This window comes from Eulemur rufifrons, chromosome 9 (assembly GCF_041146395.1).
Source record: "Eulemur rufifrons isolate Redbay chromosome 9, OSU_ERuf_1, whole genome shotgun sequence".
NCBI lineage: Eukaryota > Metazoa > Chordata > Mammalia > Primates > Lemuridae > Eulemur > Eulemur rufifrons.
In genome coordinates, this window is record NC_090991.1 from 27,055,708 (window position 1) to 27,068,693 (window position 12,986).

Consider the following 12,986-nt stretch of genomic DNA (forward strand, 5'->3'; position numbering starts at 1 on the left):
GAAGTATAAGTTTGCTCATCCCCTCTCTTTAACTCAATGGCACCTATACTGAGATCACATGAAATAGTGGGTTTGCTTGGGAGAATAACACCTGTAATCCTATCTTTGCTGTGTCTGTCAGAGAATCTTAAAAAAGGTGCTTGAGGAAAGTTTGAGGCCCTGTTTAAAGGCACTTCTTACTACTATTTCAGATTGGGATATTGAAGCAGTTGGATGTATGACCCAAATTACTGAACCTAGTCAATAGGTGGTCAACCACAAGTGGAGAACTATTCCCTTCCATCTCTGCTTGCACACCAGGTGCCTCTAGCCTGAGCTCATCTCTTTTTTTAGGGCTTTGCTGAATGTGTTAAGAAATAGTTAACGCATTGTGAATTTTGTGAATATTTTCCCCTATAGTTGTATGCTCACTTGGCATGTGATCTGCCTTCCAGGGTATCATAGGTAATGATTTTACCAAATGTTTTGGCATGGATAGCAAAGATCACCAACATTCAAGCCTGCTGTGTCCTAAACCACCCGCAGCCTGACATATAGTATATTCTGAGAAATGTGTCATTAGATGATTTCATCATTGTGTGAACATCATAGCGTACTTACACAAACCTAGATGGTGTAGCCTACTATGCATCTAGGCTGTGTGGTATAGCCTATTGCTCCTAGGCTACAAACCCATACGGTATGTTACCGCACTGAATACTGTTGGCCGTTGTAACACAGTGGTAAGTATTTGTGGATCTAAACATATCTAAGCATAGAAATGGTACAGTAAAAATATGGTATTATAATCTTATGTGATCACCATGATATATGCAGTCCATCATTGCCCAAAATGTCATTAGTCAGCACATGACTGTGATACCATGATGTAAAGAATGAGAATCAATATTAGGAGACAACTAGAAGTCTCTGTCACATGAACTAAGAAAAAATATTTACAGCACAAAATATAGAGCATTGTATTCAGACAACAGAAAAAGCTCCTACAAATCAAAAAGAAAAAGGCAACCCAATAAAAATAAATAAAATGATATTAATGGGCAGTTCAGAATAGGAAATACAAATGACCAATAAGTATATAAAAAGAAGTTCAACCTCTGCAGTAATCAGAGAAATGCAAATTAAATCAACCAAAAATTTTTGCCAGTCTGGTTGGCCAAACTTTATTGATAACATCAAGGTTTGATGAAAGCATAGGGAAAAAGGAACCTCCTCTACACTGTAATTGGAATGTAAATTTAGACAGCCTTTTGAAGGACAATTTGGCATTATCTGTAAATAACTGAAATGCTCATGTGCTTTGACTCAGGAACACTACTCCTGAGAATCTCTTCTATAGAAATATGTATATTCCCAAAGGTACTTAAAAGAAGTTTACTATAGTGTCATTTATAATAGCAAAAATTTATGGCTGGATATGGTGGCTCACGCCTGTAATCCTGGCACTCTGGGAGGCTGAGTCAGGAGGATTGCTTGAGATCAGAAGTTCAAGATAATAGCAAAAATTTGGAAAAAGCATAAATGCCTGACTATAGGGAACTAGATAAATTATGATAAATTCATGTAATCAAATACTATGCAACTATTTAAGAAAATAAAGTAGCTTGATACGTTGTGACCTGGAGAGATAGGAAGTCTTTATAATAAGTGAACGAGCAAGTTGCAGCACAGTATGTCCAGTACATCCCCTTGTCTAGAAAAAAATAAAGTATGTACAGTAAAATTATAGAAAAAAGTCCGGAAGTATATGATAAAATGGATAAATACACTGGTTACCCCTGAGAAGATAGAATTTGAGGGCATGGGGGTATTTTTAACTTCTCAGTTTGTGTGTGTGTATACATAGTAGGATTATGGGAAATTTTCACCCCCTTTGTATTTTTCTATATTTTTAAAATTAAAGAACATATATATATACTAGACATAGTTTAAATACTTTAAAGTATTCTTATAGCATGAATATAAAAAGCCTCAAAATAATAGAAATGAGCAATTTACAGAATGTTTTTTTAAAAAAATATTTATATCCCAGATATTAAGTGACTTTTGAGTTTTAGATATGATTGATTCAAACTAAACTTATCCTACACCAAAAATGCCTTTCCAAGATTTCTGAGAATTACTAGGGCTCACAGTGGCTTTTATTTTTGAGTTTCTGCTTCTGCTTAATTCCAGGCTTGTCCCTCTCTCACCTCCCTGAGCGGATCTCAGCGGTCTGTTCCATGCCATACCAGATGCAGAACTTGGCCCCCTTGCTTTGATTCTTAGCCTCCCCCAAGCATTTACTCTAGGCATTTGTGCGTGTAGCATACTTTTCTGAAGATTTGGTGAGGTACAAAGGGTTTATATTTAGAATTCTGCAAATAATTTTAAATGGATTGTTAGCCATCCCTCTTCTTAAAAGGCCTCAGTCACCTTACCACTTTGTCGCCTTTCCTTGTCATCAGTCAATATGGCCTCTGCCATGATGCATTCTTTCCTGGTACTAACACCAGACCTTCTCTTTTCTGGTCTCTTTTTCTGCTCTTTCCCCAGGCCCTCAATTCCTGTGCATACTTAGGCAGAGAAGGCTAGGTACACCTTCTATTTTCTGATGTCCTTGAGGCTTCATCTTCCCCAGCCAAAAACAGCCTGTCAAGATGTATTCCTCAACAAAGACAGTCACCTTCCTAAGAGGAACTCTGGTGCCTGCTGTTAAAATACTAATTTCCTCTCTTTCACTGTATATTATAGTTATAAATGTAACTGATAAAATAATTAGCACGTTAATTATCTTTATTAACTCTTCCTGTTGGTTTTTTCCTAAGTAAAGCCTTATCCTTTGGTCAGTGGTGTTGATTGATGAGTCTTAATTGACCTTGGCTTCCTGTTTTGAAACATAAGAGTTGGGAAATACTGGCATCATTATGACACCTAATCACACTTTCATTTTTTTAGGGGCAGGGAACAAATGACTTATGATTAAGCTAGAACCTAACTCTGCTAAAAAAGTTAGTTTTGTAATTAAAGTGTAAGCAGAAAATACAATTCATGAAGTTGCAAAGTACTCTCTGTGATAGAACTTAGCCTAACAGTTGGTCTATGAAAGCATGGCTATATATGAGGTCCTATGGCATCAAGTGACCTTAACCAAAGTTAGTGTGTAAGATTTACATACTGCATATGAGAGCCAGTACAACATAGTGGAGAGCAAGAGAGCTTCTGGTGTTAGATAAACCTGAATTAAAATCTGGATTCTTTTCTTTACTGTGACCTTGAACAGGTAATGGTATATACCATATAACTGGCTTAGTATGGTGCCTGGTTACATAGTAAGTAGTCACTACATAGTATCAATAGAATTTTAGCAATAATTACTATTATTTTTATAATACTTGATATTCTCATGTTTATTGCCATGAATTACTTTTCAGATGACTAGTCTTACTTTAAATTCACACGAGCTCTTAGTGTTGCATCAATCCTATAATATTTCCTAGTCAATATATTCCCTGTTCTCTAAAGCTGCGGTCCCCAACCCCCAGGCCACAGACTGGTACCAGTCCATGGCCTGCTAGGAACTGGGCCGCACAGCAGGAGGTAAGTGGCAGGTGAGTGAGTGAAACTTCATCTGTATTTACAGCTGCTCCCCATCGCTGGCGTCCCCACATAAGCTCCGCCTCCTATCAGATCAGCTGTGGCATTAGATTCTCATAGGAGGGCGAACCCGACTGTAAACTGCACGTGTGCGAATCGAGGTTGTGCGCTCCTTATGAGAATCTAATGCCTGATGGTCTGAGGTGCAGTTGAGGTGGTGATGCTGGTGCCAGGGAACAGCTGCAGATACAGATTATCATTAGCAGAGAGGTTTTTCTGCACAATAAATGTAATGCACTTGAATCATCCCAAAAGCCTCCCACGACTCCCATCCGTGGAAAAATTGTCTTCCATGAAACCAGTCCCTGGTGCCAAAAAGGTTGGGGACCGCTGCTCTAAAGCCATTCTATCACATCTTCTCTCTGCTCCAGCTTCCAACACCCTTCCTCTCTCTTCATTCATGGCTATGACCTTGTTTCTTATTTTACGAGAAAACAGAAGCAGCTAGAAGAGAACTTTCAGATCTTCCCACCAACATATCTATCAGTCTACCTCCGGTTGTAACCCTACCCTCTGCCTTTCTTCCTGTTACAATGGAAAAGGGCCAGTCCTTCCATCAGTACGCAGAATCCCATCCCCTTTTGTGTACTCCAACTTAGCACCCACTGCTATCCTGCTTACTCTTCAATAATCACATTTTATCTTTTTTTTTTTTTTTTTTTTTTATTGAGATGGGGCCTCTCTCTGTCACCCTGGGTGGAGTACCGTGGTGTGATCACAGCAATGCACTGCAGCTTCCAACTCCTGGGCTCAAGGGGTCCTCTTGCCTCAGCTTCCAAGTAGCTAGGACTACAAGTGCATGCCACCACACTCAGCTAATTTTTAAATTTTTTATAGAGAAGGGTCTTGCTCAAGCTGGTCTCAAACTCCTAGGCTCAGGCAATCCTCCCACCTCAGCCTCCCAAAGTACTGGGATTACATTTTATCTTATGTTAGATAATTCCCGTCAGCATGCGAACATGTCTTCACAGGTCCTGTATTTAAATAATTACTTTCACCATTCCTTCATTCATATTTCCATCTAGCTATTGCTCCATTTTTCCTGCTCTTCTTAGAGAAAAGCTCCATGAAAACATACCTTTACCTCAACTGCGCCAAACAGGTTTTTATTCCTTCTGCTCAATTGAAACTGCTCTTGACAAGGTTTCCAATGACTGTCACATTGCCAAATCCAGTAGTCAATTCTCAGCCCCCATTTTACTCTCCTTGAGCAACATTTGGACAGATTACTTCAACCTTCCTGAAATACTTTCTTCTGGCTTCTGGAACATCACCCTTTTGTGGTTTTCCTTCAACATCACTGGCCAATTCTGTAGTTTATTTTACTGAATCCACTTCTATTTACCTGTCTTATAAATATTGATTAGCCCCAGAGCTCAGGTCTTGGACCTCCTTTCTTTCTATTCAATTCCTAAGTAATCTCAACCAGTCTCATGCTTTTATTATGGCCTTTATAGTGATGTCACCTAAAGCTATATCTTAAGTCTCAATCTTCTCTGAACTTTAGGCTTGTATACCCTATTGCCTACACTACATCTTGGATGTCCAATAAGTGTCTCAAACGTAACAGATTTACACTTCCCCCAATTTTATTCATTTTACTTATAAATAGTACTTCTAGTCACCTAGTCAGGCAGAAATCTTGGAATCTCCCTTGACTCCTTTCCCTTATACATCTAGTCCATCAGCAAGTCTTAGCTCTCTGTAGATCCAAAATCTGACCACTTCTCACCACCTTTACAAGCTATCACCATAGTCCAAGCAACTATCTTCTCTTGTCTAGATGGCTGCAGTGGCTTCTTCATTGGTCTTCCTGCTTCCACTGTTGGCCTCTACCGTTTTGTTTCTGCACATAGCAGTCAGAATGACCCTTTAAAATCTGTAATTATTTTGCTATTTAAATTTCTCTAATAGTTTTCCATACATTTAGAATAAAATCTAAAAATCCTTACTGTGGTCTACAAGCTGCTGAATGATTTGGCTCCTGGCAACTGTTCTGACGTCATGTCCTGCCACCTTCCACCTCCCTCATCTATTCCAGCTGTAGCAGCCTCTTCACTGTTCTTTGAGCACCAAACACATTCCTGCCTTCACACTTGCTGTTCTCTGCGCCTGAAATGTTCTTTGCCCAGATGTTCACATGGCGTGTTCCTTCACTTCATTCAGTTCCCTGCTTAAATGCTGGCCAATAATAGAAACCTTCCTGACAATGCTATCTGAAACAGCACCCTATTCCCATGTCCTGCCCTCCTTCCATGTCTCTTCTTTATTCTTGTTTTTCTTTTATAGTGCTTATCACTGCTTGCTATTTTCTGTAATTCCCACCCCCCTTTCTAGAAGGTTAGTTCCCTGAGGGCAAGGACTTTGTTTTGTTCATTGATGTAGCCCCATGACCTAGACTATTACCTGTGGAACTCTATGCTTGTTGAATAAATAAATGAATTTCTTGTTTTCTCTATTATTATATACTCTTATCTTACTAATGTGCTTTTTTAAAAAGCCTTGGAAAAAAGTAATCTTTTAAAAATTATAAAATTTACAGAAAATTTACTATCTTAACCATTTTTTAAATCTGAAATGAAACTTATTCTTTAGTAAATTTAATAGTACCACTTTACTGCAGTCTTTGACTCCAAGACACTTAAGATAATATTTGGTCGCTGAGGAAGGGATGAGTTACAGTAAGAATCTTTGTTCCAAAATTCTGGGTCCTTCCATCCATACCAGCCCTTTTCCAAAATAACCTGCAGATCTTCAGCTCCTGTATAATGTGGATCTAGAATCAGAAATTTTTTCTGCCCTGTTATCTCATTCCATGCAACTCCTAGTATTGTGTGGGCCGAAACTCCCCCGATCATCATTGGTGTCCCTTCAGTTTGGAAGCGATCAGCCAGTTCCCGTCCTTGAGAGGCCATTTCTGAACCTTGGCTGACAAAGTATTTTAAAGTTTACAGTTTAGTAGCATTAAGTACATACATTCACATTTGAAGCATCACTATCACCATCCATCTACCTATAGAATTTTTTTCATCTTTCCAAATTGAAACTCCATACCTCCTAACCAATAGTCCCTGGCAGCCACCATTCTACTTTTTTTTGTCTCTATGAATTTGACTGTTCTAGGTACCTCATATAAGTAGAATCATAGAGTATGTGTCCTTTTGTGATTAGCTTATTTTAATTAATAATATCTTCAAGGTTCATCCATGTTGTAATGTGACAGAATTTCTTTCTTTTTTAAGGCTAAGTGATATTCCATTGTATGTATGTACCATATTTTGTTTATCCATTCATCTGTTGATGAGCGCTTGGATTGCTTCCACATTTTGGCTATTGTGTTCAATACTGCAATGATCATGGATGTACAAGAAACCAATTTTAAATGAAACTGATGGTCTACTCTCCCTCTGCAGGGTGCTTATCAGGATAAATTACTTGTTCTTTATGGATAGCTTGTAGTTCACCAGATGAGTGAGCACCTGCTCCTAGTGACTGGTCTATCTTTTACAAAATATGGCCCAAATTAGGTACTGTTCCAAATGCTCTCTAGATTTTCTCAAAGGTATTATTAGAATTCCATTTTATTTGAATCAGCTGTCCTGCCCAGACTGTGGATCAATTCTGCAGAGCTGTGCTCCACAAATACAGTGACAAAAGTCTCTTTATGTCTAGAATGAAATAAAGTCTGAATGTCAAAGTGAATAATAAAAAAATAAGAAAAGATGAGAATAAAAAGAAAAAAAAGAATAGAATGAAATAAAGGGCTCATTCTGTATAGTTTAATTACCAAATGCCAGGGCAAAATTGTAACCTTCAAAACCAACCTAAAAAGACCTCCTGGTCATGTTGCTCTAGAAGTTGTACACTAATTAGATTGAATCTAGAAGCCACATTGGGTTCCTTTTATTGCTGCCTGTGTTCTTCATATAGGCCTTTTAGCTCTACTTCAATACATGATCTTAGACAAGGACTTACTTAATGGCCCGGGTTAGGGTGCAGTGGCATCGTCATACCTCACTACAGCCTTAGACAGTTCAGGTAAGTGTTTCCATAAGAGTTCAGCTGCATTAGTCAATAAATGGGAATTTTAGGTAGGCAATCAACTTTCGAAAAAGTAGTGATTACTTATTTTAACATTGCTTTTCTGAAAGAATTAACCTTTTCACATTCCCATAACCCACCCACCTATCCTTACAGCATGGAAGAAATGAATTTTTGTGTGTTTACTTCACTTTGATCCCTTTGACATTTTTCCTTACTTTTTCACTTGTAATGAAAAGCAATTGCAATGAAAAGGGACTTGGCCACACACTGAAAGGGAGAGAAACTTTAAATTTTATTGCTCTCTTTGGGTTAACAAATGGCCTGCATCAGTGTGCTTTAGAGTTACGCGAATGCCCTAAAATTGAGAATCTGATGGGACCGTGTAATTCTAGAGTCATTTCTACAGGTGAGACATAGGCAATTTGTTCTCGTCTGAAGACTTGTCTATAGGACTCTATGGAGAGGCTAAGAGTGAGTATAAACTATCCTTTCTTTCTAGATCTTCATCTGCTGGTGGACGTGGCCTGCAAGCAGGAGCACTTTCCAAAGGAGGAAGAATTAAAAGAGTGAGGAATGGATGACAAATGTGACATTGTGCACGAGCTGTAGCTGGAGGCATACTAGCCTTGCACATGACACACTGTTGGGATTTTTTCAGTTCTGTTAAGGAAAAAAAGTATTTTTTGTTTTGTTAATTGAGAATTTTGTTAATTGAGAATTGGGAATTTGCTGTTTACTACAGCTGTTCAGTTCAGATTATTTGCCTTGACAAACTACTAAACATCCAGCAGCCATGTTTTTTTTGCTGCCCAGATCCCTTTCAAATGAGAAGTCCTGGCCTTCTGTTACAGTCAAGAAGCATCCCCAACTGCTGCGTCTGTGGTAATGGAGAATAATCCTTGCGTGTGCTGATGTGCTGTCCTGCCACTCTCGAACCGAAGTCAGCACCACTCCAGTGGGGAGTTCAGTCTCTCTGTTTCAAGTCACAGTGTGATCCTTTTAGACAAGATTGTGTGAGAAACAAAGACATGTGGGGTCACCCAGATCACAGGTCTAAATGGGTCAGGAATTCCAAGGAAGAAACTCTGGGAAAGAGCTAATTTTCTAAGTGATTAACCAGGAAATTCTCTTACTTCCTAACCCAGCATTCTGTTTCAAGAGCCAGGCATCGGACTTGGACCATCTATCACACTTAACAGCCCCTGATTCTTTTATATTAATGGGAGCATTCTTCTATTTTCCTATCTTTCTTTAATTTTAATGATATGTTATCATAAATAGTAAGAAGGTTTTGTTAATGCATCAGTTATTTAAATGTCTTCTAAAGAAAAGTATTTAACTTGTTTAATATAATTATATTTCTAAATGCTGATAGATTTAAAGGTTTTAAAGCTTTATATTTTTATTGCAGGATAGAAGGATAAAGGATGCATGTGTAATATTTTTATTTTGAAGGGGAAATGTACAGTGTGTAAAAAAACAGTAAGAGATTTAACACAGTGTTTTCTTATTTTAGATTTTTACATTCAATAAGTATAAATCCTCATCTATATAAGGTATTGTGTGCAAATTTGGGGAAAAACCGATTAGCAGTCATTTAGCAGAAGCTATGCCTCTGATATTTAGAATTTTGGATAGTGGGATAGACTATAACATTTTTTCTTATCCCTTCTATAGGATTCTAAATTTGAGTAGTAGGATTGTGGGACTGTTTTTTAGGAGAGAAGGTTATCTTGGATGTCCAATTTCTGTGGTTGATCTCTTACTTGCTCACCCAATGACAGCAAGAAACTTTCTGATTTAAAGTCTTCTAAATTGACTAGAACTTTCTTGTTGGATTCTGCTTCAGTTCTCCAAATAAGAACTGCAGAAACAAAAGGAAAGCCTAGGAATATGAAACTAATTAAAAGAAAAGGCACTTAGTTATATGACATAGTGCTATACTAGCCATTGTGGGTGTAACAGTTCATTTCTTATATTGCATTGTGCCTTCCCAATGATGTTAAACCCTAGAAGTGCTACAGAGATCTAGTTTTTTGGGAAAAGGGTGAGGTCTGTATTGGTCTGCAGTGACTCAGTTCAGATATTAAAGTAGATTCTGAAAAGTGACCTGTCTAGTCCCTTTGATTAGACTAGTTGATGTCCATGTGGTGGGCATTTATTCATCTTTATTAGCAAGGTTTAAAAGATGAACAAATTATCAAGACACCTACATCTTTTGGCCAGACTGTATATTTTGACAGAGTATGTGAAGAGGAAACTCAGTTTCCAAATGAAGGAACTTTGCCTTTTCTTTGTCATGTTGAAGAACTGATATACTGTGTAGGTGATATTTCTTCCCTTAAATATGGCTTTCTTAGCTTTATATATGTTGAGAATAATATCTTTTGAGGAACATGTGTCAAGCAGGAACCTTGGCATAGATTTAGTTTCAGTGGTTTAAAGGCTTAATTAATGAAATGCCTTAATCAGCTTTCCAAACTTTTTTATATATGAATACAACAGACCAAGGAGCTGGATCTCCTGCTATACTCACATGCCTGGTACCTATCAACTAAAGCTGTCATTAATGACTTGGGAAAAATGGCAAAAGGTATAATAAAATCTTCATGTGAATTAGCCAGTAGGGTCTGACACAACTAGTCAACTAACAAGGTTCCTGACTAGCACCTCAGTATTTCAGCACCTTAAGCAGCGATAAATTTCAATCAGTCAAAAATAAAGTGAGTGTTCCAACTAGACTTGTTGTCTTGCTTATTTTTACTGTCTGATAGGTGATGAATAGAAAACTCAATCATTATGACCATTAATAATAATAGTAATATTCAAAAGAGAATGTATTCTGTTTTTCTAAGAATCTGATTAAAAAAATTTTTATTTGCGCTTGAATAGCGATTGAATTTTTAAAATGCCATTAAGGATAAGGATAATTCTTAGACATGTTTTACAGAAACTTAGTTTTTTAGAAAAGGATGAATGATATTTAGTAAATTTAGTCAATCCAGGGGTGAAAGTGGATCCTGAAGGATGATCATGTGTAAGATTAGGTAGTAGATGTCATTATTAAGATGGGAATTTCATTATGATAGTGATGGCATCTTTATGACATCTTTGGAGTGGTATTGTGGTATATCAACCCTTGAGGGATGACCCCAAAACTTTGAAGGTGGAAAAAAAATTCTCTTGCAATTCTGGGGACCTAAATAAACACAGTATATCAGTGAACTAAACTATATAGAGCTGTCGGTAGATCCTGAGTTTCTCAGGTCCTCAGGTTCATGATACATATCATTATTCCCAGATCTCAAAGTTTCCTCAAGAGAAGGCAACCATATTTGTAACTTTCTTCCTTCCTTCAATAAGTATGTATATGAACTATTCGGTTTAGCTCTCTTAATTCCTTTGCAGGTTTCAAGCAGGAATGACTGAAAGTCCATTTGTAGGTTATTTTTTTTTTGTTTAGTTTAACTTTAAAGATACTTTTGCATATATCAATGATATACATAATATGTATTTTGCATTATTTATGCTATACAATTGTATGGCATGCATAAAATAAAAGCATAAACTGTAACAGATTTTTTAAAATTCTCTCCAGCAGAATAAGAACTCTTCTTATCCTTTGGGAAATTAGCTATAAAAGGTTTATACGGTTGGTCCTGCTTATCAGTGGGTTCCACATCCATGGATTCAATTAATCTTGAATTTTAAAAATTCAGAAAAAAAAAATTCCACAAAGTTTCAGAAAGCAAAACTTGAATATTCTGCATGCTGAGTACTCTGCTGAATCCATGCAAATTAAGTGATGTATTAGGTATTGTAAGTAATCTAGAGACGATTTAAAGTATACAGAAGGATGTGCATATGTAAACACTATGTCATTTTATACAAAGGACTTGAGCATCTGTGGATTTTGGTATTCTCGGGGGTGCACTGGAACCAGTCCCCTGCGGATACGGAGGGACAACTGTACCTGTGTTATGTTTTTAAGGTCCAAACAAGAGAAAAATTGCTAAGTTAAGAATTAGAATTTATTTCTGTTCTAGGTTATCAGATCTAACATTCTGAAACTATTCTTATAAACCTTACCTATAGAGGAAAACTGTTTAGAGTGAATAGGCCACTCATACTTTTTGCTTTCAGAGACATTATGTCATTTGACATTTACAACAAACCTACAACTATTATCATTGGCATTTTACAGATCAAACAGGTAGATTTTTACATGAGGTAAAAAAAACACATAAAATTGACCATCATAACCATTTAAGTGTACGGCTCAGTACATTTAACAATATTCACATTGTTGTTTATTTGTATAATTTTGAAAGTTTATGGCAGCAGTTCAAAATTAAAATGGCCACAATCAAATATAATATGGTAAATCTGAAAATTCAAATGTTATAAACATGTTATAAACTTGCATTATTTCTAATGACAAAGTATAGTTTATGAATATGGTAATCAGCTAAAAATGACTTTTCTTTTCCCCTACACTCTTTCTCATTAAGCATATTTTGTCCCTTTGCTTGTATTTATGACATAGACTTACTTGCAATCTCACATTGAGGGCACAGGTCTGCTCCATAGCATTATTTCACCTCCCAACGATGTGAAAAGAAAATAATAGTTGTTGGATTCCAGACCTCTGACATCAACCTGATCTGAAAGCTCCATACAGGCACCTTTTAGGTAGAGCTACTGAATTTAAATTAGTAAGAGCTGAAGAAAAGCTATGAATAAAATGCACAGAGCTCTTCCAAGGGTAGCAGACATAAGCAGCAATAAATCCGTAAGTACTACAGCACAGGATCACTTTATTCTGGCTTGGTGCCATTTATAGACACTAAAACCCGGAAAAAGCAGAAATCCCTTTGAACTTAACATTTGCAAAACCTTATATCTATTCTTTTATCTTCTAGATTGCCCTTATTTTTTCTGTTTATTTCCTCATACCATCATCTATGTTCTGTTGGGTGCAGAATCTGCTTAGATATGTTTGAGTGGCCCTGATTTACATGTGGTAGCTTGCTTACCCAGAGAAAGGTATCGAGGATTGAATTAGATGCAGTTTAGCTGTGGCTCAGTAGAGGGAGTAGAGGAGCTGAGCGAGAGCGAGCGAAAGAACGTGTCTGGTTAAGTGTGTGCACACCAGGAGGAGGAGGGGCGGGCTGGGGGGTGGTTGCCTGTAGCTGCTCCACCCTCACTTTGTCAGCAGGTAGAGAGCGTGATTGCAGTCCCAGGGGAGGGAGTCAGAGCTAGAACACCAATTACAAACCACAGGCTTCCTGCTCTAGGGAGTTGAT

At 37.4% G+C, this 12,986-nt stretch overlaps 1 protein-coding gene across 1 annotated transcript in view; it reads left to right on the top strand.

The window, feature by feature from the left end:
- HSF5 (heat shock transcription factor 5) overlaps positions 1 to 8,250 on the top strand; it is a 31,368-nt gene extending 23,118 nt beyond the window's left edge. The window contains exon 6 of the mRNA XM_069481128.1: positions 8,180 to 8,250. Coding sequence (XP_069337229.1) covers positions 8,180 to 8,250 — 71 coding nt within the window. The remainder of the gene's footprint in view (positions 1 to 8,179) is intronic.
- Positions 8,251 to 12,986: the final 4,736 nt, after the last annotated feature.